Below are 26,471 nucleotides of genomic sequence, written 5' to 3'. Positions count from 1 at the left end.
GCTGGTTCTGCTCATGTAGAATAGTTACACATAAGCTGCTGTTAATCGTCTCCAAAAAAAAAAAATCCAGTCCTATCTCTGGCACCTGAGCAGAAAGCAAGAGTGAATGGTACTGCTTCACGCACCCAGAATTCCAGAATATTGCCCATATACATTCTCTCTGTCTGTGGTCCATATAGAGACATGCCTAAACTGTAACATTCCCATCTGGATACAAGCTTTCCCAAAGTTTCAGGGGGGAATTGGACCCAGAGTTTTGATCCATCCCTAGTTATATGATGTAGCAGGTCAGTCCGATGACCAGCTGACCTAGTGGTCTGGCACTAGCATTCCCATTTCTGCTAGCCTAGGCGTCCCGGAGGGGGCCCCAGTCCAGGTGTGTGCAGCGGGCCTCGATCCCACCTGAGTGCTCCTCTCCCTCCCATTGGGGTTCCACTGCTATAGAGGAGCAGGGGGACAAGGTGGGAGACCCAGGCCCACCCACTCCACCAGGTCCCAAGCCAGGGCCCTAAGGGTTTGACAAAGTGTCCAGACCAGCTATAGATCTACCCCAAGTGACGCTTGCCCCTGGATCACTTCCTACCAGACTGGCGCTCTTCTGTTTGGGGCATGGTCGCTGGCTTAGAAGTCTCCACTCGATAATGTGCCGTTCAAAGGACTCTGTTTTAGGGCTTTCAGCTCCCAGATTGCGGGGGGAAAGATCCCTACTGCTAGAGCAGGCTTAACAAAGCTGTAGTCACTCAGATCCGAGCTCCCAGCATCAGCCTTCTTTCCTAGTGTAGCCTGCAGCACCTTCCCCCCACCCCGCCCACTTTCCTGAGCTACCTGTGTCCTCTTCAATTATTCCTCCACCTGGTGCATACCCTGCACCTGCTCAGGGTGGGTCCTCCCTGGCCCAGGATTGCTCTATTCCATGCCCTGGTTCAGTGTGGAGTCTGTAGAGGCCGTATGGTCTCCCTTTGACAGTAAAGGGCTGATCCATTCAAAGTGGCTTGAGGAAGAAACGGTGAAGGGGTGTCTGATAGAACTGGGGCGATTGCCCAGCATATACAGTCTGTACAGGGAGGGAATTCTGCAGGGCAGAAGAATGAAGACACCATAGGCTTGGAGGGAACCTTTCAGCTGAAATATACACGTATACCTACATTTAAACAATCTCTCCTTCAAAACCTAGTTTGACAGGAAACTAAGAGAACTCAGCAATGCCAGAGAAAGGAAAAGAGTCTGATCATTAATCTTTTAGCATTCAAATTCTTTTCCTGGAGATCTGTCTAGACAATAAGTTAATGTGTCTCCGTTCAGAAGACTGAAAATTCCTCTCACTCCAAGGGTGTCATCCCTGAGGTATTCATTTCCTTAGAAATACAGGGAAGGGTTGGAATAAGTGGTGTTCTCGTTTACATTCCAACCATTTTCTCCTTTCCGGCTCTTTCAGATTGGCTCCTACTATGGAAGTGAAATAAATTCCATCGACATAAATGGAGACGGGAACACAGATATTTTGTTGATTGGTGCCCCCATGTACTTCAGCGAAGGCAGAGAGAGGGGAAAGGTGTACGTCTACGTTTTAAAAGAGGTAATTAAGCTGTGATTGTTCCATCTCTGCTCCTGCCCCAGAAGAGGCTTTGGAATAGCCTGCATTTCAATTCCCCTTCCTCAAACTTGGCTACCCTCTGACATGGTCCTCACCCTGCCCTGGGCACTCTGCCGGGGTGTGAGTACAGACAGTGTCTGGCATCTTCCAGGGGACAATGCAGCAGCTCCTGTGGGAGAACGAAAACGTGCCAGCAAGGGGAACACTCCCATCACAACGTAGATGGAGGAAGTTGTGTGAGAGCATGCAGAGGAGCCCAGACAGAGCCAGCTGATCTGCTTCTGTGGAGAGACCAATGCCCTTGACAGAAGCCCTAGCTCTCCTCAGACAGACGGCTCTGCTCAAAGGGACAGTGCCCAGTTTCCCTGGATGACCAGGTTGATGGACAGAGATGTCTGCTCTGCTTGGACACTCTGGTTCCATCTTCACTGAAGCTGGAGTTGTAATTTCCAGCTCAGGTCAAGAGACATGCAGTAGCTTTCATGGCATTAGCCAGCTGAAACTAGAAGCGTAACTGGGGCAGCATGGCTGGTGGCTCAGGCTAGCCACCCGAGTACCTACCTAGGAGCTCGGACAGGACTGTAGTCGGGTGGCTAGCCCATCCGCCATGGCTACGCTACTGGTCTTCGTGCACTAGTTCAATCAGAGCTAGTGCGGGTATGTCTACCTGAGCTTCTGTGTAGATATACCTACATGTACCCTAAGACAGGCAAAGGTGTTCTCTCTGCTCAGCTGGAGAGAGGTGCCTTTTCCATTCCGAGAGACAGACAGGGTGCAGCTCTGCTTGGCCAGACAAACTTCCAAGGGCACCTGTTCTGCTCAGATGGATGAATGGAGAGGTAGATTGGGCCCTCAAAGTAGGTGGCACATTGCACATGGTGTCCCATTCGGCAGTCTTGCCAAAAATACCGAGTGGGTATCCCAGGCTGGATGAGGGCCATGGCACATGCACATCTGGCTTGTCCAGAAGTGCAGCCAAGTTGCCTTCAAAGATCACCTGGCATCTTTTGTCACAATCCAAAGGAGACACAGAACTTGCAAGCCCTTCTCAGCTGTGGCTGCTACTAGACTTTGAGCGAGTTTGCCTCTTTTCCTTGTTTATAAACCATCCTGGTTTTCTGATGCCAGTGAAGGGAATCTAGACCATACTAAAGTGCAGCTGCATTGTCCCAGGGTCCCTTTCAACCACTGTCCTTCCAAACATATTCACAGACCTTGAGGAAGGCAATACCAAAAGTTGGATTGCCTTTCCCTTTGGGAAAATGTATCTTCTGGCTACTGGCCCCTTTGTCCAGCTCACACTCTGGGGATAGACGTCTGGGTCCTGATCGAAACCCCATTTTAATCCAGGGAAAGACTCCCATTTCTTCAATGGGTTTTGTATCAGGCCCCTGGGGCACTAGGATCTTTTTGCCAGAGCATCTCCTGCTCCCAGTGTCTTAAGGATGGCCCCATGGAACATGGATGGCATTTCTTCTGCCTTGTCAGCATTTTCCCATTCCCAGAGTCCTGGTGCCTCTCGAAGGGTGCTGCCCTGCCCTTATGGAAAAGCCCTACAGAATCCAATAAAGAATGAAAAGTTTTCTTTTCTTCTTTTAAATCATCCTATAGATTTTAACAGAAAATGATATGCCTGCAGTGGAAGCCATATGATTTTTCAGATGGTAACAAGGGTTCCAATCAGCTAGAAAAAGGATCGCATTCTGTACAGACTCCATGTTTCTAGACTTAAATCCCATTTTGTTTCTATAGAACCTTTTAAATATTATGGGACTTTCCATCAGAGCCTGTTCAGTCTTGGCCTGTAAAGTGCGGGGCACGCTCAAAGATTGCAATGGTGTGGGCTAGGAGGAAGGGACTGAGCCGTCTCATCATTAATGAGGAAGTGATTGGTGCTGAGTCAGGGCTTTTGGGCGTTAGGGCTCTGGTATCACCTGGTACCAGGTGCCTGAGAGGAAAATACAAATGCCCTGATGCTGGCAGTTGAGGGCACTCAACACCTCTCTAAGGACACTTAGCATCTCAGAGGCTGTGTGCTGCTTTTCCATATGTGTATTTGGTTGCAGAACTTTGCCTGTAGCAATGGGTGTTTCACAATCTCAAGCAAACCTTTTATCCAATTATTCAAGCATGTAATTGAATGAGAAAGGGAAAAAAGACATCAATGTGAGCCTTTGCGGTGGCATTTGCTGGTTCCTTGTTGCTTCATTGTGGGAAAGGTTCTTCTAATAACATTTCAGAATTATGCTGTCTTCCTTGTTTGGGAAATTGTTTGCAGATTGCACTACCTCTGTTATGATTTCCTCTAGGATTCCAAACTCTCTGAGGTAATGACCAAAAATAGTCTCCGTACAAAGGAAGAGCCATGCCTTCTCCTCCTCCTCTTTCTTGGACATCCTTGTAGCTTTCACAAGATTTAAAATCTTGGCAGCGCTGAAAAAAGCTGTAAGCTCAGTCTGTTTTTTATTGGCAATGCAATGGTAACATTAGATCTCCCACATTGGCACTGAGTACGTCTTGAGTACAGTAAACAGGGAAGCGCTGTTCAGGATGAGATATGTACCTTTTAGCGCGAAAGCTGGTGATTTCTGTTCAGAGACGCACAGTAGCAAATGTTGCATTATTTCCATAAACCCAAACTAGGATTAGCAGGAAGTGTCGCATATGCGTGGTGACTTTATGTAACCTCCAGGAGGAATGTTACATTTGAAAACAACACTTGAAAAACTCCTTTTGGTCTCAGTTTGCTTTTGGTTTATGACATAGGGAAGCCAGTAAATAATTGGTTAGGAGGATTTTGTAACAAATGTCCTCGCCTCCCAAAAAAAGCCATGTGCACTTCCTGCTCAGTGACGACTATAAACAGAGGCACTGTCCCTAGATTTTAACTCTTGAAAAGTGGAGATTGGGCGTTACCGACGGGAGGGTTCCTGGCAACTGAAGTCGCTCTCTCTCACTCTCCATCAAATGCCTGAAGTAGCTGGGTTTCAAGACTCCATTCAAGGCTCACCTGTTGGGCCCATGTTTCCTTGGCTCTGGGCTGAGACGTCGTAGCTTAGGTTGGGTTGTTTGATAGAGGTTTGTGCAATATGGCCAGTTGATTTCCTTTTTTAATGCAAACAGCGTCGCTAGTGGCCACAGCAATGGGGGTGCCTAAAACTGAAATAATAGCAGTAATGCCGAGTAAATAAACAGAACTAATCTGACAAGTCAGGCTCTGGGAAATTGCAGGGGAAATTTCAGGCAAAATATTCACACAATTTTCTTGACTTGCTTTTGTGCCCTTGATATTTTTATTTTTGGGGAACATTAATGAAATCAGCAATTTGGCAATGCTGCTTGTTTTCACGGTGCAGTTTTGCTTGAAATGGGCTGTCACTCCGAAACTTGATGACCACAGCACCTGTTTTGAATTTGCAATGAAATGCAAAAACATTCAGAGCTGGAGCCAGCCTCTGCTTACACCTTCCACCCCAGCCTCACAGGCTGCAATATCCAGGGATCTGCCCAGCTGTGGAGTCTCCAGCCCCACCCTGACCCCAAAAAACCACAGTGCACAGGGCTGAAATAAGCCCCCAGTATGCGGGGCTCTGCTGTACACAGTGGGTGAGCACATGCCCATGCTTCTGAAATGCTGCGTCCCTCTCACAGCAGAACAGGGGACAGAGTTTGCCTCAAGATGAACAGATCTTACAGCCATATAGGTACAGAATAATATTTGTATGTGCAGAAAAGATCTCAAAGCACCTGACAGATATTAATGAATTAAGCTTTACAACACCCCTATGAGGAAGGTAAGTGATCTTGCCCCTATTTTATAGATCAGTCAGCTGAGGTAAAAAGAATCTAAGTGGCTTACCAAGATGGTGGAGCCAATGTTTGGTTGGGCCAAAACAAGAATCCAGGGGTCCTGATTCTCTGTTCTGGCCAGGAGTCCATAATGCTTGGTGTTCTTAGTTACAATGGGCAGCCATCTCTGTGGCACTCTTTCTTTCTTTCTTTCTTTCTTTCTTTCTTTCTTTCTTTCTTTCTTAGCTTAGGTATGTACATGGCCCCCCTCACTACTATCTGAGCACCTCACTATCTTTGAGATCTTTTCACCTCACACCACTGCTGCTATTATTCCCATTTAACAGATGGGGAACTGAGGCACAGGGTGGCAAAGTGACTTGTCCAAGGTCACATAGAAAGTCTGTGTTAGAGCAGAAAATTGAACACGCGTCTCCCAAGTCTTGGGCCACTGCTCTAACCACTGAACCATTCTTTCTATCTACCTAGGGCTTTTATACTGCGCCCCGTCCTTCCACATGAAGTCAATAGCAATAATAAAGCCCCTAGTCATGGATTTTCTGGCTCATCTCCCTTTGTGGAGTACAATCACTATTTAGGTTTTGGGGCGGGGGGGGTCGTTCTGTGGGTTTTTAGGGAGTTGGTTGATTGGTTGTCTCATGATTTGGGATTTTTTATTCCTCCATCTTCATTGCTGTTTCTCCTTCTCCTTTGAAGGACCAGTTTGTTTTCAACGGAGCTCTGAAAGATTTGCAGAGCTACCAGAATTCTAGGTTTGGCTCTTGCATTGCCTCCGTCCCTGATCTGAATCAAGACTCCTACAACGATGTCGTCATTGGTGCGCCTTTGGAAGATGACCACCAAGGAGCAATATATATCTTCCACGGCTTCAAAGAAAGCCTCCTGAAGATGTATAAGCAGGTATGGTTTCCCTTGTCCCATGGTTTCCCCACCAGTGAATCTGAAGAATTGTGATTTTCTCCCACTTTCGGGCCCCTGAGAGTGGTATATTTAGTGGAAATGAGAATCAGGCCCTGAAAAGGGGAAAAATATGCTTTGGAATAGTTTTTGGAAATTTGACAACATTTCTGAGGTAATAGTGCCTCAGATGCTCACAAGCCAGGAGTGATCTCAATTCATCTCTTCCTACCCATTTTTTCCATATCCATTTATTTCACCCTTGAGTATCACAAAGACGTTAGCAACAGGAGAGGGCTAACATGTTTAGTGTTCCTGAAAGTGAGAAGTGGCAAGAGATAGTAGTGTCATATCCTCCCTTGGTCAACCTTTCCTGAGCAAGATCTACTCCTGATGCTATCTCATGGGCAGGGATGGTGTCCCTAGCCTCTTTTTGCCAGAAGCAGGGAATGGGCGACAGGGGATGGATCACCTGATGATTACCTGTTCTGTTCATTCCCTCTGAAGCATCTGGCCTTGGCCACAGTCGGAAGACAGGATACTGGGCTAGATGAACCTTTGGTCTGACCCAGTATGGCCGTTCTTATGCTCTTATGTTCTTATTGTGTTACCAGAAATCAGCGAGAGAATTAAAATGGAAGTCTCCCCACTACATTTAACGTATGTCTGCACTGCAAGCTTCTTTTGGTGGCGTGCAGTGCACGTACGTGCGTCGCGCCCCCTTGCGCTCGTACAGCAGTGTAGATGGTGAGGCAAGGCTTACGCAAGTGGAGCAAAGACACTCATGAAGGGGGTGAGCGTATACCTGGGCACATACCCTGCACTGCTCTCTGCTCACTCCAGCCGTGCCTTCCTGGCTACACTGCTGTTTTTACCAGTGCAGTGTCCCACTGCCTCCCTGTTCCTGGAGTCTTTCCCCACCAAAGGGAAAGACTCCGGCAGTGGGGAAAGGCTCTGGCATAGGAGTTTCCTCAATACCTCCTCCCTGCCGGAGCTTTTCCTCGCCACAGTGAAAGGCTCTGGCATTGGAGAGCGGCGGACGGCTTTCTGCACTGCTTCCCCACTGCCAGAGTCCATCACTAACGCGTAGCTGCACATCAGAGTCTGGGCGCAGCTTGCCTTTCTCTGCGAGGTGTGGCTTCACGTACCGCACACGATGCCGACGTTGGTGCGTAGAGTAGGCACAGCCCGGGAATTATTCGGCAAGGTAAAGAACATCAGAGGTCATTGGCAAGACTACTTGTCAGAGAGAAGCTGCCATATACAAGAACATGAACTATCACATCACCGAACCTCTGCTATCTCTATTAGCACTTGTAATGCTCTCGCCTAGCTATCCAGTGTTTTCTGCGTTTGGAAGTTAGCTTGTTTTTTCCATGAGTCACTAATTAATCAGAGAATCTTCTTTTGCCCAGATTGTTCTTAATGTCGCTTAGCAGGCTCCAGTATAAAATCTTTCTCCAATGACAAAATCTGGCGGTGAAATCCTGGCCCCGCTGAAGGCAAAGGGAGTTTTGGCATTGACTTCAGTGGGCCAGGATTTCACACTAGCTGTTTAATTGTTCCTTAATGTGACTGTAAAACTGGTTCCAAGATATTTCCTTCACATTTCCATGCTGAAACACATGAGATATGAAAGATGTATCAAAAAGGAATGGGATTTTGTAGAGCTTCATACAGTGGGACTGGTTTTGTAAATGAAACAGAATCATAGAATTGTTGGGGGGAAATATGTGGAAGGGATCTCAAGAGGTCATCTGGTCCATCCCCCTGCACTGAGACAGGATTAAAGTAGACCTAGACCATCTCTGACAGGTGTTTAACTTGTTCATAAAAGCCTCCAACCTGTTCTTCAAATCCTCAGTAGAACCATCCTCAAGAGGTAGGAAAAATGGCACAGCCGCCCACTTAAACTATTTTCAGTGGAAAGTTCTAAGAGTGATACCGCTCAAAAGCAAAGGTACTGTTTTCCCAACAAATTATGTGCATTTCTTTTCCTTCAGTCATTTGAAAGTGACTCACGTAGCTCTGAATGCTCTAAAGCCCGTGGTTAGTTCGGTGATCTCGACTGAACGTAACACATAAGCGTGATTACTCCACAGGATCCCACTTTAATTTCTAGATCCCCTGACTTGCTCAGAAAGAAAGAGAGCAGGGAGCCTGTTTTGTAAAGCTGTGAGCTCTATGTGTTAGAGACTAAGGCCTGACTGACATAGACACAGGCTCATTCTCTTGCACTGGCAAGTGAATTTATGTGCATTCACACCCATGTGTACCCATCTTCATGCACATATACTCACACTCATGCACCCACACACATGCTTGTGCATGTTCCCACATACAAATGCATACATGTGCTCACACGTATGTTTTCACGCACACATGTTCATGCTCACAAATATACTTTCACCTTTACACACTGCCATTCGTGCTAGATTCCCAACAAATGAGTCTGAATGGAGGTCTGAAGGTGGTGCACCAAACCCACAAAGGAGTTCATTGCCTGAAATGAGAGATCCTAACAGCTAAAACCCAAGCTGGAATAGAGTACTGGAATGCAAGAACTGCTGGGAAACTGAGTCAAGAAGTCAGTGAAATGACTCGTTCAATATTAGTATTGTTGGAGTGAGCGAAATGAGGACTGGATGCAGAAGACTCCATTCAGATGGTATCACACTACTCAGTTCAGGAAACTTAACACATTCCACCAGAGATATGTGTGAAGAATACTTGGTGCCCGCTGGTGGGACAAAGTAACCAATGGTGATGTGTTACAAAGGACTGGCCAACAGAGTGCAGAGGCAATGATTCGAGAAAGAAGGCTGAAGTGGTTTGAAGTGGATATGTTGAATGGATGTCAAGAAACGTGGCATTAGACAGATGGAGAGGGAAACGCCGGCTTGTCTCATGAGTGACAAGGCACAAGAGCATAAAATAATAGTAATCATAATAGAATACTAGAAACGAGAATGGATTTCTTTTTTGTGCGTTTCAGAGAATAGCAGCCACAGACCTTCTTCCAGGCCTGATGTATTTTGGATGCAGTATCCATGGACAACTAGATCTAAATGAAGATGGCCTCATAGACCTGGCAATTGGCTCCTTTGGAAGTGCTGTGCTCTTATGGTAGGTTATGCCTCCGGGTTTTGTTACTGCCTTCTTACCAAAGTTCATTGAAATATGTTGTCATTTAGGGGAACAACTGATTCTCCAAGAATCTGACCAGTTTTATACCCTTAAAAAGCGCTGTAATATTCTACAGTAATGATCCAATATACTTAGGCTTGGAGAATTTGATTTTTTTGTGTGTGATTTTGACAGATATCAATAATTTATTTTGTATTTTTATCAATTCAAATGTATTACAGTTATGCAAAATTATGGGTTGTCAGCATTTTTTTATTGGTATCCATTTACATTTTCACAGCGGTGGGAAATTATAGGGGAGGGTCAGACAATAATTACTCAATGACACTAGTCATTAGGATTCAAAAAGTTAAAGCTTTATAATCCTTAAACCACAAATTGTCAATAGCACATGTCAAAATATACAAAGTAAACACAGTTCAATCAAATTTTAGTGAGTCCTCGAGCAGCATTTTTCTTACTGTGCCTATCTGTAAATTTCAGTTATTCTTGATTGAAAGATTTTTATTTTTTTTTATGGTTTGTGTGTGTACAGTGAAATCAACACTTACCAATAAAGATTTAATTCTTCCAAGCCTAAATATACTCAGAAGCAGCAGGGTTCTGGACCGTTCCTGTAGAATGGTGTTGGAAATGTAGCTGTGCATGAAAAGATGTCAAAATGTCACTGAATTTCATAATTAATTCCCCAGAAGTTTCAACCAAAAACCAAACTTCATGTTTTTTCCCAAAGCTCTCTTGGTTTTATTTAATTAATAAATGAATACATCAAAGCCTTAATTAATGTTCGGAAAGCACCTTGAGGGCAGGTGGACAGACTCTCAGCTGATGTAAATTACCACAGCTCAGTGGAGCTGCATGAATTTTATACCACTTGGGGATCTGTCCTGAAAAGTGCTATCCACTTGCAGAGGACCAAATTCTCCTCTCAGTTGTGAGCATGCAATTCCATAGAAGCCAATGGGATTGCACAGGAGAACTTGGCTGTACATTCTTTAGTGTTATTCTTCACCTACCAGTCTGCAGTTATTTCCTCTCCTGAATTAGGGTGACCAGATAGCAACAGTGAAAAAACGGGACAGGGGGCGGGGGGTAATAGGCGCCTATATAAGCAAAAGTCCCCAAAAAAGGGACTGTCCCTTTAAAAACGAGGCATCTGGTCACTGTACCCCGATTCCCAGTTGAAGACTGATCATTGTACAATAGTGGTATGTCGTCACTTGAGGCCATGCTTAGTCATGTGACACAGCCCTGCATAGCACTCTCATTCCTTGCTGTTCTCCTGGTCACGTCTTCTCCTATCGCACGTCTAGTTCATCACTTGAGCCTCTTCAAGTTCCTGAATTTCCTGCCGGTGCCTTCATCCTCAGTCACCACCTTGGAGTGTCTGTGTTAAAGAGGGGTTGCTGCAGCTAGGTGGGGGTGTCATATGTAGGTAGGGTGACCAGATGGCAAGTGTGAAAAATCGAGACGTGGGTGGGGGGTTATAGGCACCTATTTAAAACAAAGCCCCAAATATCGGGACTGTCCCTATAAAATCGGGACATCTGGTCACCCTACAATGTAGTCAGGAGGAGGCTGGTGTGGTTTGGGCTATGCAGGGGTGCGGCGGAAGCCCCCGTGCCCCGATCCCGCTCTGCTCCCTGGCAGCAGCGCTGGGCAGACAGGCAAGGGGAGGAAGCCCCAGCCCCCAAACCCAGGCTGTGGCCCGGGACTGGAGGAGCCCTGGCTTCCTGCCACGGCCTCAGGGCTGGGAGAGCTCTCACTCCCCGCTACAGCCCCAGAGCCTTGGTGAGATGGGGGGGCGGGGGCAGGCAGAGCTTTTCCCGTCTTGGGGCCGCAGTGGTGGGGGAGAAATGAGCAAATGGGAGGCCACAGTGGGGGGCAGAATGGAGCAGGACCATGGGTGGAACAGGGGCGGGGCCATGGGGGAAAGGGGCAGAACCGTAGTGGAGCTGTGGGAGGGGCCGTAGTCAGAAGGGGCAGAATGGGGGCAGGACTGCAGGTGGAAGGTGTGAGGAGTGGGCCCTCCGACTTGCTCTGCTTCAGGGCCCCACAAAACCTTAATCTGCATCTGGATGGGATGCTTCACATCTTACTCCAGGGTGGGCCCTGCAAAACATATGTGTAGACACCCATTTAGGTGTCCAAAGAGGAGCCACAGCACTGCGGTATAACTCGTGTACCTTGTTCCCACCCTAGGTCCCGCAGTGTTGTCCAGGTCAATGCCAGCATTAGGTTTGAACCCTCCAAAATCAACATCTTTAACAAAGACTGCAAGCGAAACGGGAAGGACGCCACCTGCATGTCTGCATTTGTCTGCTTCACTCCCGTCTTCCTCTCGACCCATTTTCAGACAGCAAGTGTGGGTAAGCGAAGGCTCCCGCTCTGATTTCCCCACTGCTCTTGTGAAAATCAACCTTGTCAGTTTGTCTTTACCTGGCCTGCATTGGTAAGAGCACTGCCAAGCTGCTCTTGTCTATTCGCGGGAGAGGAAAACGAGCTAAGAGCTTGTTAGGAGCAGGGTAGCGCTAAACGCATGTGCTCAGCCGCATCTGACCTGGCCCTTTCTTGACCCAGACCCCACCCCTTTTTGACCTGCACACTGGCAAGTAACGGAGTAGATGTGCCGCGCCCTTTAGATCTACCACTACTCAGTGCAGGGGGTTGCACCTAGTACGTAACCCTATTAGCATCTATGTGTAACCTCCGCTCACCCCTCCACTGGAGTGCAAAGTCTGGCAGTTCCTCCTGTGCACTCTGCAGGCACTTGCAAAATCCAAGCTTTGCCATTAGAAAACGGTGGAAATTGGCACATAAGGTGAGCAAGGGGCTCTTGTTACCAACAATCCACGCAAACCCCTGTAGGTCACTGTGTTCGTAAAAATGATCCCAGTCCTCAGGGAGATTAGCACGGTCAGCTGTCACCATCAAGCAGAAAATGCGAGATGGAGCAACAATTAATCGCTGTGCAAGTTTTATTAAAGAAAATAAGCGTAGATTGGAAAATGTGTGGAAGTTCTGGGAACTGTGATGTAGAGGGAGTAGTGGGACCCCAGCCTCCCTGAAAGGAGAGCTGCCAACCGCGCGGCAGGTCAGGGCACAGCACAGTCTACCCAGCGCTTGTTCTGAGTGTCGTCGAATTCCTTCAGGATTGACCTCTGCTCTGATCTTCGTAAAGATCAAGAAGCAAGGCCGACTAGGCTGCAGAGTTAAGTCTCTCACCTGGCTACTGCTGTGCTCTGGGACATCCTACTTTACAAAGGGAGTCCTCCCAAAGATGTGCTGTGGGAATCGTCAAGGTTCTTGTGGGTGAGAGTTTGCTGCCTTGGTCTTGCATCCACACAGTACATCTGTGGGCCAGATGCCTACGTACTTGGCTAACATCACAAAGAGCCTTTATGAGCCGGTCGATCCTGCTTGGCTTTAAAACACTGCTCGCTGCTATGACCTGGAGTCTTCACACAGGATGCCCAGGACTCAGCTAGAACAAAGAGGAAGCAAAAGCAGCATGGCCTATAATAGCCCCCCAACAATGTATAGTAAAATGCTGCAACCAGGGCTTAGGTTATGCATGAAATCATGCCCCCAGTGAAGGCAATGGCAAAATTCCCATTGATTTCCCTGGGGCCAGGATTTTCCTCTATAATGAGCAAGGCTGATATTCTGTGTGTAACTCACCCTGTAATTTTAGAGCTTGCAGAAGAGGGTGTCCCAGAAATGTGTTAGAAGGGAGAGGAGATGCAGAGGGCTATCTCTCAGAAGTACAGTGCTGCTGAGGGGCAAAGGAAACAAGAGAAGAAAGAAGCTGAATTCTGAATGTGTTAGACTTTGGATCGTCAGTCTCTTTTTAGCATTGCACTAGCAGGGTATTTGGTCCTGGCACAGCACTAACACAGGCCATTTGGGGGTTTGTCGTGGTGTGGGGGAAGAGGGGGATGTACAACAATATTTAAGAAGAAACATGCTCTCTCATTACGTATGTAAGGGATGGCATGCAAAACAGAAAGGGTACTTTCAGAACCAGTGCGGTGCATTGTGTGGCTAGATAGCAGACAAATGTTTAAACAGCCTGTGTATTATTAATCCGTGTCCTGAAATGACCCTTTTATATGGTGGATTGTTGAAACAGGAATGTAAATACATCTAGAATGTCTGTTAAAAAGCCTAAAGTGGCTCCAGAATCCCAAATCCCTGACTCCCAGCTTCTCAGGTATTGCTGTTGTTCCTTTTCCTTGTGCGTTTCCCCTCTGATCTCACCACAGTTATCCATAACTTTTGTAACCTACAGATCAGATTACTGAAGTGTGCACTACAGGGGGCTACTCTTAGACACCTGAGAGCATCAGCTGGTGGAGAGTCCAGCTGCTTGTCTGCTTGATATATTCGTCACATGGAGCATATTAGACATGTAGTCTGGTTTCCAGTGCTATTCATGGGATTAATTTCGATTTGTTAAGCCCTTCGTACTCTAGCCTGGGTCTAGGCTGCCTTAGAAACTACCTCTCTTTCTGACCATTGAGCTCGTCTTCTGCTAACAGCCCCTTGATTTTAATTCTGGGAGACGACTGGCTCAGTGGACTGTTCATGACTCACCACTCTGGAATTTACTTCCTCTGCTAGCCAGCCTAACAAAGCCTGCACCTAGATGTCAATCTCATCTTCTGATCCTTGGCTGGATTGGCATGATTGATGGGGCTGCCTTTGTGCTTTGCTTCCTCCCCTACCAAGGTGTTCATTGTAAAGATGTTGTGGTGATTCGGATGTACAAGAGCTGAGCTCCAAGGCTTGTAGATGGTGCATGTTACAGCGTTAGGCAGAAACATACATAAACAAATCATTTTGGGCACCAGCTGGCTGACACAATGGACAGGGTTCCATATGTGCAGATACAGTACGATGTGAGGGCTGTCTGTTTATATCTTACAACAGTGGTTCTCAACCAGGGGGCCGGGGGCCGGGAGCAGGGTTCAGGGAGGCCACCAAGCAGGGCCAGCATTAGACTCACTGGGGTCCAGGGTAGAAAGCCAAAGCCCCACGGCCTGGGGCTGAAGCCCAGGGCCCTGAGCCCTGCCACTCGGAGCTGAAGCCGAAGCCTGGGCAATGTAGCTCCAGCAGAGCCCCTGTGGTGTAGGGCCCCAGCAGGCAATTGCCCTGCTTGCTACCCCTTGACGTCAGCCCTCGCTTTTAGATGCAGAAAACCAGTGGTTGTGGCACAGGTGGGCTGTGGAGTTTTTATAGCACGTTGGGGGGGTCTCAGAAAGAAAAAGATTGAGAACTGCTGCCTTACATGACCTGCGATTCGGCCAGCTTCTTAAAAGGGCAAAGTGGCAACAACCAAAAGTTGCCTTCAGTCCTCTGAATTAGCATCTTGTTTTTAAAAAGGGGGCTTTGATAAGCTCTGCTGATGTCATTTTGACTCCATGCATTGACAATTCATAGATGTTTGTTTTATTCTGGTAGGAGAATGTTGATTTGTGCTCAAGGAAAGGATGGGGCAGAGCAGAGGCTTTGCCACATAAAAACGTAACAGTAGAAAGAAATCAGAATCAAACATTTCCCTTTTCAGGATTAAAATACAATGCCACCATTGACGAGCGAAGGTACACGCCACGGGCTCATCTGGATGAAAATAGCGACCGGCACACTCATAGGCTGGTCACATTGTCTGCAGGACAAGAACACTGTGACAAGCTAAATTTTCACGTCTTGGTAAGTATCTTCATGCAAAACAGAATCACATCAGGAAGCAGGCATATAAGCCAAGCGGAAGTGCCTTGAGTACATCACATGGCTGGAAACCAGGCTAAACTTTATCTCCAAGTCCGGATTTATTATTGTTGGGTTTGATGTGGTTAAGGATGAAATCCGCTTGAGTGAGCTGCTGAAGTTTTATAGCTGCTCAGTCTGCCATGTGAGCCAGTAGGGGACCTGAACTCCTCCCAATCCCTAGTTATTTTTTCCTAAAAGCCTTTTATCATTTCAGTGCTGTAATCTATGGAATTCATACCGATCACGTTTGAGGACCAGTCCCAATGGTTCTCAACTCAGTACAAACACACCCGGTGACTTTGATTCAGGACCAAATGTTTTCATTTGGCTTCCCAGACTTTTTCACTTTGTGCACTTCTCCTACCAGTAGGCTCCTCTTGCTCTTGGGTTAGAAGCCAATTAAAGCTTCTGCATAGCAGAGCCCAGCCAAGAAAGAAATATGATAAAACTGACCAAACTAAATGATGGGAAATTACTCACAAGTGGAGATAGATCTGAACAAAAGCCTGGATCCATATACCCTCAGATTTTGGGGAAATTTGGATCGTGATCTGGAGCTGAAATTCACAGTTAGCCAGGCCAAATCCCCAGACTCAAATTTCTGTGAAATTTGGGGAAGTTTGCTTCTGAAGTTTGAATCTGAGTGAGTGATTTGCATTCATTTCTGCTCATAAGTTTCCCTCTGGCATTATTTTCTAGAGCCAGATGTCCAAAAGTCACACACACACATATAAACATCTGCACCTTTGTTTCTGGTCCATTAAGTCAAGGGCAGCCAGTATGTCTCTCTATACGCAGTTGATACAGTTTGGGAAATCTGGTGTGGTATAAACAATCGCTCTTTGTGATGATCAACTGTTTGAAAGCGGATGTTCTGCACTCCTAAGTACCCCTTTCACTTCTACACACACACACACACACACACACACACACTCCCCTCACATTTTATTTGTATATGTCAGGAGGCATGCATGCAATCTCAGAGCAGTAAGAGGCTGTGTTTGTTGTCTCACCTCTGTAATGTCCTTTAGCTGTGAGATAAAAGAAGATGAATGCAAAGTGTGTTAAACTGTGATACATTTACTTTGTAAAAAATTGTTCCACCATGGTTTGGTTTGTGTTTTCATTGCACCCAACTATTCCTGTGGAAAACATCTTCAAATTTTTAATGATGTATTAGAGAGGCTACAAAAGCAGAAAACCCAGTAATAATGGGGGATTTCAACGATCCTCATATTGACTGGTTATATGTCACCTCAGGAAGGGATGCAGAGATAAAATTTCTAGACACGTGAAACGACTGCTTCTTGGAGCAGCGTGTCCTGGAACCCACAAGGGAAGAGGCAATTCTTGATTTAGTCCTAAATGGAACACAGGATCTGGTCTAAGAGTGAAAATAGCTGAATCACTTAGTAATAATGACCATAAAGTAATTACATTTAACATCCTTATAGGGGGGGAAATGCCAAAGAAACCCAGCACAGTAGCATTTAACTTCAAAAAGGAGAACTACACAAAAATGAGGAAGCTAATTAAATGGAAATTAAAAGGAACAGTCACAAGGGTGAAATGCCTTCAAACTGCATGGAGACCATTTAAAAACACCATCATAGGGGCTCAAATTAAATGTATACTCCAAATAAAAAAACAGGAAGGAGGCTGAAAAAGTGCCACCATGGTGAAGAGCAGAGTAAAAGAGTCAGTTAGAGACAAAAAGACGTCTTTTAAAAATTGGAAGTCAAATCCTAGTGAGGAAAATAGAAAGGAGCACAAACCCTGGCAAGTCAAGTTTAAAAGTGTAATAAAACAGGCCCAAAAAGAATTTGAAGACCAACTGGCTAAGAACACAAAACTAATAGCAAATATTTTGTTAAGTACCTCAATGTTGATAAATGCAAAGTAAGGCAGATGGGAAAAAATAATCCCAACTATACATACAAAATGATGGGGGTCTAAATTAGATGTTACCACTCAAGAAAGAGACCTTGAAGTCATGGTGGGTAGTTCCCCGAAATCATCAACTCAATGTGCAGTGGCAATCAAAAAAGCTAACAGAATGTTAGGAACTATTAGGAAAGGGATAGATAATAAAACAGAAAATATCATAATGCCACTGTACAGAGCCATGGTATAACTCACACCTTGAATTCTGCATGCAGTTCTGATCACCCCATCTCAAAAAGATATAATTGAATTGGAAATGGTGCAGACAAGGACAACAAAAATGATTAGGGATATAGAACAACTTCCGTATGAGGAGAGATTTAAAAGACCGGGATTGTTCATTTTAGAAAAGAGATGAGTAAGGGGAATATGATTGAGGCCTATAAAATCATGAATGGTGTGGAGAAAGTGAATGGGAAAGTGTTATTTACCCCTTCACATAATACAAGAACCAATTTCACCCAATGAAATTAACAGGCAGCAAGTTTACAACAAACATAAGGAAGGATTTCTTCACACAACACACAGTCAACCTGTGGAACTCATTGCCAGGGGATGTTGTAAGGTTCAAAAAAGAATTAGCCAAGATGGTCAGGGACACAACTGCATACTCAGGGTGTCCCTAAACCTCTGACTGCCAGAAGCCGGAACTGAACAACAAGGGATGGATCACTCAAAATTACTCTGTTCTATTCATTCTCTCTGAAGCATCTGGCACTGGCCACTATCAGAGACAGCATAGTGGGCTAGATGGACCATTGGTCTGACCCAGTATGGCCGTTCTTATGTTCTTATTTTCTCTGCCTCTAGGACACAGCAGACTATGTGAAGCCTGTGACATTTTCAGTCGAATATGGGCTGGAGAATCTCGACCACGGTCCCATGATGGATGATGGCTGGCCAACTGCATTTAAAGTCTCTGTACGTAATGGTCACTGCACTTGGAGGAAAGTACTCTGCGTGGGATAGCCCCCTGCAGAATCAGTCTGAGCAACAGTCTGCACTAATTATCTATAGCACCTTTCACCCAAGGATCTCAAAGCTCTTTATGGAGGTGGCTAAGGTTTATTCTCACCATTTTATAGATGAGGAAACTGAGGCGCAGAGAGGCTGTGTGAGTGGCCTAAGGTCACATAGGGTTTGTCTGTACTTTGAGCCGGCTACTCTCAGTTCTAGCCCGGGGATGTCTCCTCCTGCTGCAAATCACATCCCCAGCTCGAAGTGTAGACGTGCAGACGGCCAGTCAGTGATAGAGTCATAAGGAGAAACCAGGTCTCCTGACTCTCAACTCCTGGAGCATGCCTGCTCCAGTAAATCTCAGTGATATCCTACCTGCACAATGCATATTTGTTATTCCTTTCTCTGTGAACCATGGCACATATGAGTATCACTTAGAGCCTTATCCTCACTCACATCAGAGCCAGTGGTATTAAAACCTTGTCCCTTGGCTTGGACAGGAGAAGCAAAATTGTCAACGGCTAACCATAAAGGGCTGGATTCCAGGGTCCAGCAAGTTCACTTTGTGCCACTTCGGCCTACATGGAGCAAAACAAACCTAAGCACCCAGTGACTGTCACTGGCAGATTCCCCTGGTACAGGGGAGATTAGTGCAAAGCTGGCAGGAACAACTCCATCACCTCCCGTGCCAGAAACTAGCCCCCTGGCATGCGGGGAGGAGAGGGCACAGCCATGAAGGGGGTGTCATAGGAACAGTCTCTGCTGTCCCTATTCTCCAGTTTCCCAAGGGATCGTGTAGCGATGGCATAAGTTAAAACCACCCCCTGGAGCCAGGCAGCTCTGCAGAGAATAGAAAATCAACTCAGAAGTGTGCAATACCAGTCCGCTCCCCTGTTGCAGAGCCAATCTGATAAGAGCAGCCCTGGGGCTCTTATGTTCAAATATTACCCTGTGGAGATATCATTCTAAATCTTTGGCAGGTAGCTAAGACTTATGGGTCAGGGGGTTTCCCATGCACGTGCCTTCCATTTCACAGAGGGACCCATGGCTGTGTTTGCAAGAGGTGGGGTGCTAACCCCAGATCCTAACCGGAGTGCCTACACTCTGCCTATCCCAGATCCTCCTGTAATTCCAGCTGGGTACAGTATTCTTCACTTCCTGTCCTAAACTGTTGTGTAACATTGCTGCACTCTGCTAAACCACCGACACGTTATACCATGAAGGCTGCTTCTGTGGGAGACAAAGTGACCCCTTGTGTATAGTTTGTAAAGCACTTTATGGTCCCTCACAGCAAAAGCTGATGTAGACGTGTTACACGTGTTACACTATTATTATAATCTCTAAACATTTTGGGCTAGAGCCTCACCTGGTGTAAATTAGCATAGTCCAGTTGACGTCAATGATGGAGCCACACTGGTTTCCACCAACTGAGCATCTGCCACGTAGAATTTTAAAAATCATAGTAGCAATAGCTTAATTAGTGTAAACAAAGGAGGCAGAGAGAGAGAGAGAGAGAGAGAGAGAGAGAGACAAGGTAGCTGATAATGGAGCGTATATTCCAGGTGAGATTAGACAGAAAGCAGGAAGTCTTTGAAAGCTGGATGTATGGTTTGTACTGACGTTTGAAATATTTGTGCTCCAGATTGGAATTAAAAAGCAAAACCAAAGCAATCTGAATGATAAACTTGGTGGTCGGCTAACTTATCCCTTAACTCAATAATTTTGCACCTTTACCTTTCCAATGGGCAGATGATCAAGAATCTCTCTTGTATTGTTTATTTGCCGTATTAATTTTTTTGTTGTTTTAAAGCATTTAGTTTGTGGCTTTGATTGACTAAAAATCACAACTGTGGGTGCACAGTACGTGAAAACTCCGCTCAGCATGTGCTGTGCACATCAAAACGCCGTTTGGATTTCTCTTGTCATTTCCCCTTAAGGTGCCTTTCTGGAATGGATGCAATGAGGATGAACACTGTGTCCCTGATCTGGTCCTTGATGCTAAAAATGATATTCCAACTGCCACGTGAGTAGATAATCCAGATTAATCCCGCTAACCAGGAAATCATGTCACGAAATGCAGAGGATTGCTGAAATCAGATCACAGGTTTAGCTGTCCTCATTACAGATTTGTATATTTCATTCATTTTCAGGTTTTCTGTTTTATTTTACTTGTATTTTAAAGCCCCTAGCAAAGTCCAGTAAATTAACTTCCCTTCCTCCCTCCACTCCCCAGCCCTATTGCCTCCCCACCCCCAGTCTGACAGTGCACGCCCCACCTAGGAGAACACCTCTTCCCGGGCACACATGTGCAGTGTGTTGGTGATGGACGACACAACTAATGTCTGACACTATGGTGACGAGCCCCAGGGAAACCTGTCCATAAATACACAAAAAATGCTGCTCTCACCCACTTGGCAATTATGGGTTTGATGACTACAGCAGAAACAAGTTTACATTTAGTGTCCTGGGGTCACTTACAAAATCTTCCTAGTAAAGGTTCTCTAGGAGGAGAAAACCTCTCGCTGCTCTCTTTGCAGTTTGATTTTGGTTCCTGTAATATAATAATTAGTGACTGTGATTCCCAGGCATGTTTGGGCCTAAAAGAGTCCTTGTGCTTGGAGTAATTTTAAACATTGATACTGGGAAGATAGAGGTTTGGAGAATATTTGTGTCCATACCTAACGCAGCAACTGTGTTCAGAAACCATGCTCGGTAGTTGCTAGGGGAGTAGTCTACAGCAGCGGTTCTCAAAATGTAGTAACCCGAGGACCCCCATTTTGATTTAAAATTTTTTGCGGACCCCCAAGCCAGCTTCTAATTTTCCCCGGGGGGGCTCAACCCCTGCTCAGCCCCAAGCCCCGCCCCCACTCCACCCCTTCCCCCAAGGCCCCACCCCTGCCCCTGCTGCACCCCTGCCCCTCCTCTTCCCTGCCTCTTTCCACCCCCTCCCCCGAGCATGCCCCATCCCCACTCCTCCCCCTCCCTCCCAGCGCCTCCTGCACACCACTGAACAGCTGTTCCGCAGCCTGCAGGAGGCACTGGGAGGAAAGGGGAGGAGTTGATCAGCGGGGCTGGCAGTCCCAGACATGACTCGTGTCCCCTGGAGCCAGACATGACTCACAGAGCCCCTGGAGTACGTTCAGTCTGCGGACCCCAGTTTGAGAACCTCTGGTCTACAGCATGGTTTTTGTTAGCATGATTGTCTATAAGTGTCCCAATGCTCCTAGAGAGAATTTTCAAATTGTAACAACACAAGCAAGAAATTTCCTTTGCTTTCCTTTTTGCTGAGGCTACGTGAATTCTCTTCCACCCATGCAGCTTGTGATGTGGCCGCAATAAAATCAAAGCCAGGCCCATTGTGTCTCAACACATCTTCCGTAACAACTGCAACAAAAAATGTCTTTTCTTCCATTCATTCGTATTTGCTGCAATTTATCAGATATGCGACAGAGCTGTCGGTGCCATTTGTGATGTGGTCATGAAATGCCACCACTACAGGGCTTAGGGAAATACGCAGTGCAATAGTAAACATATGCACTGACTTTCCAGGGATGTGCTTGCCAGATCTGATCATCACACTCATTGACTGTTAAATACCTCAGACCAAATTCTGCACTGATTACACAGGGTGTAAATCAATGCAGGATATTTCCCCTCAAGTTAACCAATATAATGACCTCCAACCTTCCTTCCCATGAATGAATAAAAACCCTGAATCCAAGCACTTCTGAATCAAGACCAGCAATCCTAATTTTGTGACCCTTACCCATTTATCCTTTTTTAGCCCCCAACTTAGCAAGATATTTAAGCACATGCCTAACATTACACATATAAGTCGTCCCCTTGACTTCAATGGAGCTATTCAGATGCTTTAAGTTTTCTGAATAGGGGCCTTAATGTTTCATCTTAAACTGTACATTTGCAGATATTTATTAATACAGTCTACAGCTCCTACAATGGATAGCAAATGAGCAGGGCTTGGCGCAATTTTTTATGGTTTGCTGTTGCACATCAAGTTTCCAATCCAACTTCCAATGAAGTCCGTGGGAGTTTTCCCATATTGGCTTTGATGGATGTTAGATCTGGCCCTAAAAGAGAAACAAATATAGGGATCTGCTGAGCAAACCATTGTTAAGTTTCTGTGTGGAATAAACCTATCTGTTGCTGCAATGATGCTGTGGTTGCTTCATCATTACAGGTAACACATTGGTCCTCTGCTACATTTTTCCTTTCCTTTTTTTTAAATATAAAAAAAATTGACACATCCATCAAAAAGTCTACGAAGTCTGCCACAGTCCAAATTCTCCCCTGGCGTAACTCCATTGCTCTCAGTGTCCTTGTGCCAGGGCAAAGATTTCAGACAGCAAAACTGAAGTTATACATCATCTTGCCCTTCTGGCAATGATACCGGCCATTTTTTCTCTTATTTTTCAGCATGTAGTGTTTTATTTAGCAGATAATAATTATGCCCAAGTGTGATGGAATGCACCCCTGTAGTCACACCCTACACACTATTGTAATAATCTGTACAAAGTATGCTGTGTGCAGAATCATCTGAAAACTCATAACTTGCTAATCAGTAATGTCCTGGTAAAATGTGTACAGCAGCACTATGTGTGAAGTTACATGTTAAAAGTGCACGTTAGGCCTGTCTTGAACAAAGGAGTGTGTGCTTGCCTTAATTTGCATTTAAGCAGTAAAAAAGTCATCAAGCAGAAAGGGGGAAGAGAGGAAACAAAAGGAAACCTGCATGTGAGCATATACAGTTGAAAAAACCCAGCAGGGTCTCACACAGACTCTTTGTCTCCTGGTTCTCAGCTGGAAATGTTTCTCAAAAGGGGGAAGAAAACTATAAAAAGGAGTGGCAAACACCCCAAGAGACCCCTTTCTCTTTTCCTTGCCTTCCTCAGTCTTTGTACCTGAGAAGGGAAAAGAAACAGCCATTAGTCTTGAAGAGTTTGGTCTGTAATGCTGTTGAAAGCATGGGGTGAGAAACTTTGCTGTAATATAGTTTGTTAAGTTAGGCACTAGAAAGTGTTTTATCTTTATTTTTCTTATAACCATTTCTGACTCTAATGCCTCATTGTTTGTTCTCACTTAAAAACTGTCTCTTTATAGTTAATAAACTTCCTTTATTGTTTTGTCTAATCCAATCTGTTTAAGTTAAAGTGTCTGAGTAACTCTCTTTAAGTTAATGAGCAGGTGTATATTATTCCCTTAAAAGAATAATGGACTTAATATATTTGGACTGTCCAGGAGAGGGCTGGGCAGTACAAGACATACATTTTGGGGGGGAGGGAAACCAGCACTGGGAGTGTGTTGGGGGCACCCTGCTGACGTAACCCAGACTGGTAAAAGCCGGTGTGTACCCGCGTGTGGCTGGCAGGTTGCAGTTACACACAGACACTCAGGGTGTGGCTTGCATGCTGGAAGGCTGTTTGTAAGTGCCCCAGATGGGAGCACTGTAAGGCTCCCAAGGTTGCAGGGCGGGGGTGACAAATAACCCTCACTCCTCTGGATTGCACCCCAGTATGTCACACCAGGGCAGTTAGACAGTGTTATTCAATAGCCACAGCAAAAGAGAGTTCATAGCTACTCTATTTAGAACCATGTGATTCCTTTTCTTCCAGAGTAGCCTGTGGTATGACAGGCGCACTGGGCAAAGATTTACTTGCACTAGCATTCCCAGCCATGAGTGAGTATTTCTTTTTCTTCTTACCGTGGTGATAAGGAGAGAGATTGGATTTATGGCAGCACTTCAGGCAGTTGTAAAGGATTTATGAAATGGAAGGGCACTGCCCAGGTCACAGAGAGACTAATAAACAGAGCTGGGATGCATTATTTACTGACATTCAGCTCAGCTCTGGCAAGATAAAAAAACCCTCTAAGCTTTGAAGAAAGAATAGCAACTCAATCATGTTTCTATTTCATTAGTGTGCACGTGCATTTCCTATGCAGTATTTCTTCTCACCAATGGTCCTCAACAGAAGACACTGTGAAGCCAAGGAGATCTGGAGAAGATCCCCCTTGAAAGCCCACTATTGCTATCCCTTCCTCTGCCACAAGGGGCACTGTGGTAGGAACAAACGAGCTACTTCTCCTCCAGTGGCAGGGGATGTTCCCCATCCCCACTATACTGGACTCTCCAATTTGGAACTCATTCTTTTCCTCCCTAAGGCATCTGGCATGTAGCAATCTACCGCCCTGTAAAGGAGACTTCATTAATCCTCCAAATGCAGTGATGCACAACTTGTTCATCTACATGAAATATGCTTGCAAGCCGGTCGGCCCTGATTTTCAAACAGGGCCTCTGATTTCTTCCACCTGCAAAACGGTTATGCGTGCAGCAGTACATACAAAAACCCCTATTTTGGTTGAACCGATATGCATTTGTGTACCCAGGTTGGTAGCTGAGTATCAACGTTCATGGCCAAATGCAAGCGTGCCTACAGTTTTGCTGATATACTAACATTTGCCCACATTTTTAGGGGCTGGTTTAAAGGCATCTGAAAACTTAGCCCATACTATTCTTGTCTAATGCATTAAGCACATACAGCTGTTGTCCAGAGCGTCTCACATTCATTCTAATAGCTGGACGCAAAGACAGCATCTCCAGCGTGCTTATGTACAAACTGATCACTATGTTTATTTAACCAGCTTAAATGCAGTAGAAATGATACACCTTCATTTACCTAACTGGAGCAGCTCAGAGCTCAACTTCCTGTGTGTCGATGCAAACTAATCGTGTAAACTGCCTCCTATGTCCGCAGATAAGCTCTTGGGTGTATAAGGAGCCCCTGATTATATAAGATCTTATGTGCTATGTGTTCTCCAAAGCTTTCACAGATGAAGTCCTCTGATCACAGTGCCAACCTGGCCACTGGTTTAATGCTCTGCTTTTCTTGCAGGGAGTATTGCAGAAGAGTACTGAGAAAGTCACCGTCGGATTGCGCCGCCTACACACTATCTTTTGATACCTCCGTTTTTATCATAGAGAGCACGAGGAGGAGGGTGGCTGTAGAAGCTACACTGGAGAACAAAGGCGAAAATGCATATAGCACCGTCCTCAACATTTCCTTCTCAAGAAATCTGCAGTTTGCTAGCTTGATTCAGAAGGTAAGAACACCTTTAGAGTCTTCTCCGGTTGGCACTTGTGTTGGGAGCAAGTCATTGCCAGTAAAAAAAGAAAAAGAAATGGCCACCAGTGGGCCTGGGCCTGCACCAGTGAAGCTAATGAAGGTTTTGTCATTGACTTTAGTGGAAATTAAATTGGGCCACAAAAAGAGGAGTCATTAGATAGTAAGGGGGAGGTATTTCCAAAGTAGTGTGTGTTATTCAATGCAGTGGCTCAACACTATTACTCTTCTGTTGCATTTCCATAGCCCCTTCCACACTCACTGTACACAGATTAATTTAGCCTAACAACTCCTCTGCTCCAATGAGGTGGGATTGCCAGACTGGATCAGACCCGAAGTCCATCTTGCCCAGGATCCCATCCCTGACAGTTGCCAACACCAGATACTTCAGTGGAAGATGCAAGAAACTCCAAAATATACAATTTCTGGGGAAAGCTGCCCCATATTATTCTCTCCAGTGAGCATTCTCTTGCGTGTGTCAACATTGAATTTCATCTGCCCTTTTGCCGTGTCCCCTTAACATTTTTTGGAGCCTACTCTAGTCTTGAGTAACCAGAAAGATTCCACATCATCTGCAGATATTGCCATCTTGCTGTTCACCCGCTTTTCCAGATCATTAATGAATATCTTACAGTACCCCGGTCCTTGTGCGGAACCTTGGGACACCCGCCCCTCCGCTGCCATGGTGAAAGTGTATCGTTTATTCCTATTTGCTTTCTCCTAGCCATTGTCTAATCCATCACAGAATGTGACTTCTCACCCATGATGACTTAGTTTAATAACCTCTCATGATGGACTTTGTCAAAAGCTTTTTGGAAAGTTCAAATAAATCATATTAATTATTTATCCTTTCTCCACCTTTTTGATATGCTCAGAGATTCTAGGAGATTAGAGGCATGATTTTCCCTTACAGAAGCCATGGTGGTTTGTCCCCATCATGTCACATTCATCTAGTTATTTTTATAATTCATATTACTCATGGTTACAGAGGATTTAATTATTGTTTCAACCAATTATCCCCATTTTGTAGACAAGGAAATTAAGCACCGGGAGTAAAATTCCAGCATACACAGAGGGCTCAGCACAAGCCTAATGCAGCACTTTAATCACACTTCATAACAGGCTTTCCATGGGACAAATGTGTACCCTGAAGGACAAACATGGACCTCAGGCTGGCCTCTATTTAGGCAGCATGGCCTAATGGATAGGGCACT

General features: G+C 45.6%; 1 protein-coding gene across 1 annotated transcript in view; it reads left to right on the top strand.

The window, feature by feature from the left end:
• The window catches only part of ITGA11 (integrin subunit alpha 11), a 151,946-nt gene that overhangs the window by 87,809 nt on the left and 37,666 nt on the right, over positions 1-26,471 (top strand). The window contains exons 13-20 of the mRNA XM_074966615.1: positions 1,436-1,576; positions 6,101-6,304; positions 9,297-9,427; positions 11,651-11,817; positions 15,018-15,160; positions 17,975-18,085; positions 20,059-20,144; positions 25,030-25,237. Coding sequence (XP_074822716.1) covers positions 1,436-1,576; positions 6,101-6,304; positions 9,297-9,427; positions 11,651-11,817; positions 15,018-15,160; positions 17,975-18,085; positions 20,059-20,144; positions 25,030-25,237 — 1,191 coding nt within the window. The remainder of the gene's footprint in view (positions 1-1,435; positions 1,577-6,100; positions 6,305-9,296; positions 9,428-11,650; positions 11,818-15,017; positions 15,161-17,974; positions 18,086-20,058; positions 20,145-25,029; positions 25,238-26,471) is intronic.

The sequence above is a fragment of the Natator depressus genome, chromosome 10 (genome assembly GCF_965152275.1).
Source record: "Natator depressus isolate rNatDep1 chromosome 10, rNatDep2.hap1, whole genome shotgun sequence".
NCBI lineage: Eukaryota > Metazoa > Chordata > Testudines > Cheloniidae > Natator > Natator depressus.
This window is presented reverse-complemented; position numbering and strand designations above follow the sequence as displayed.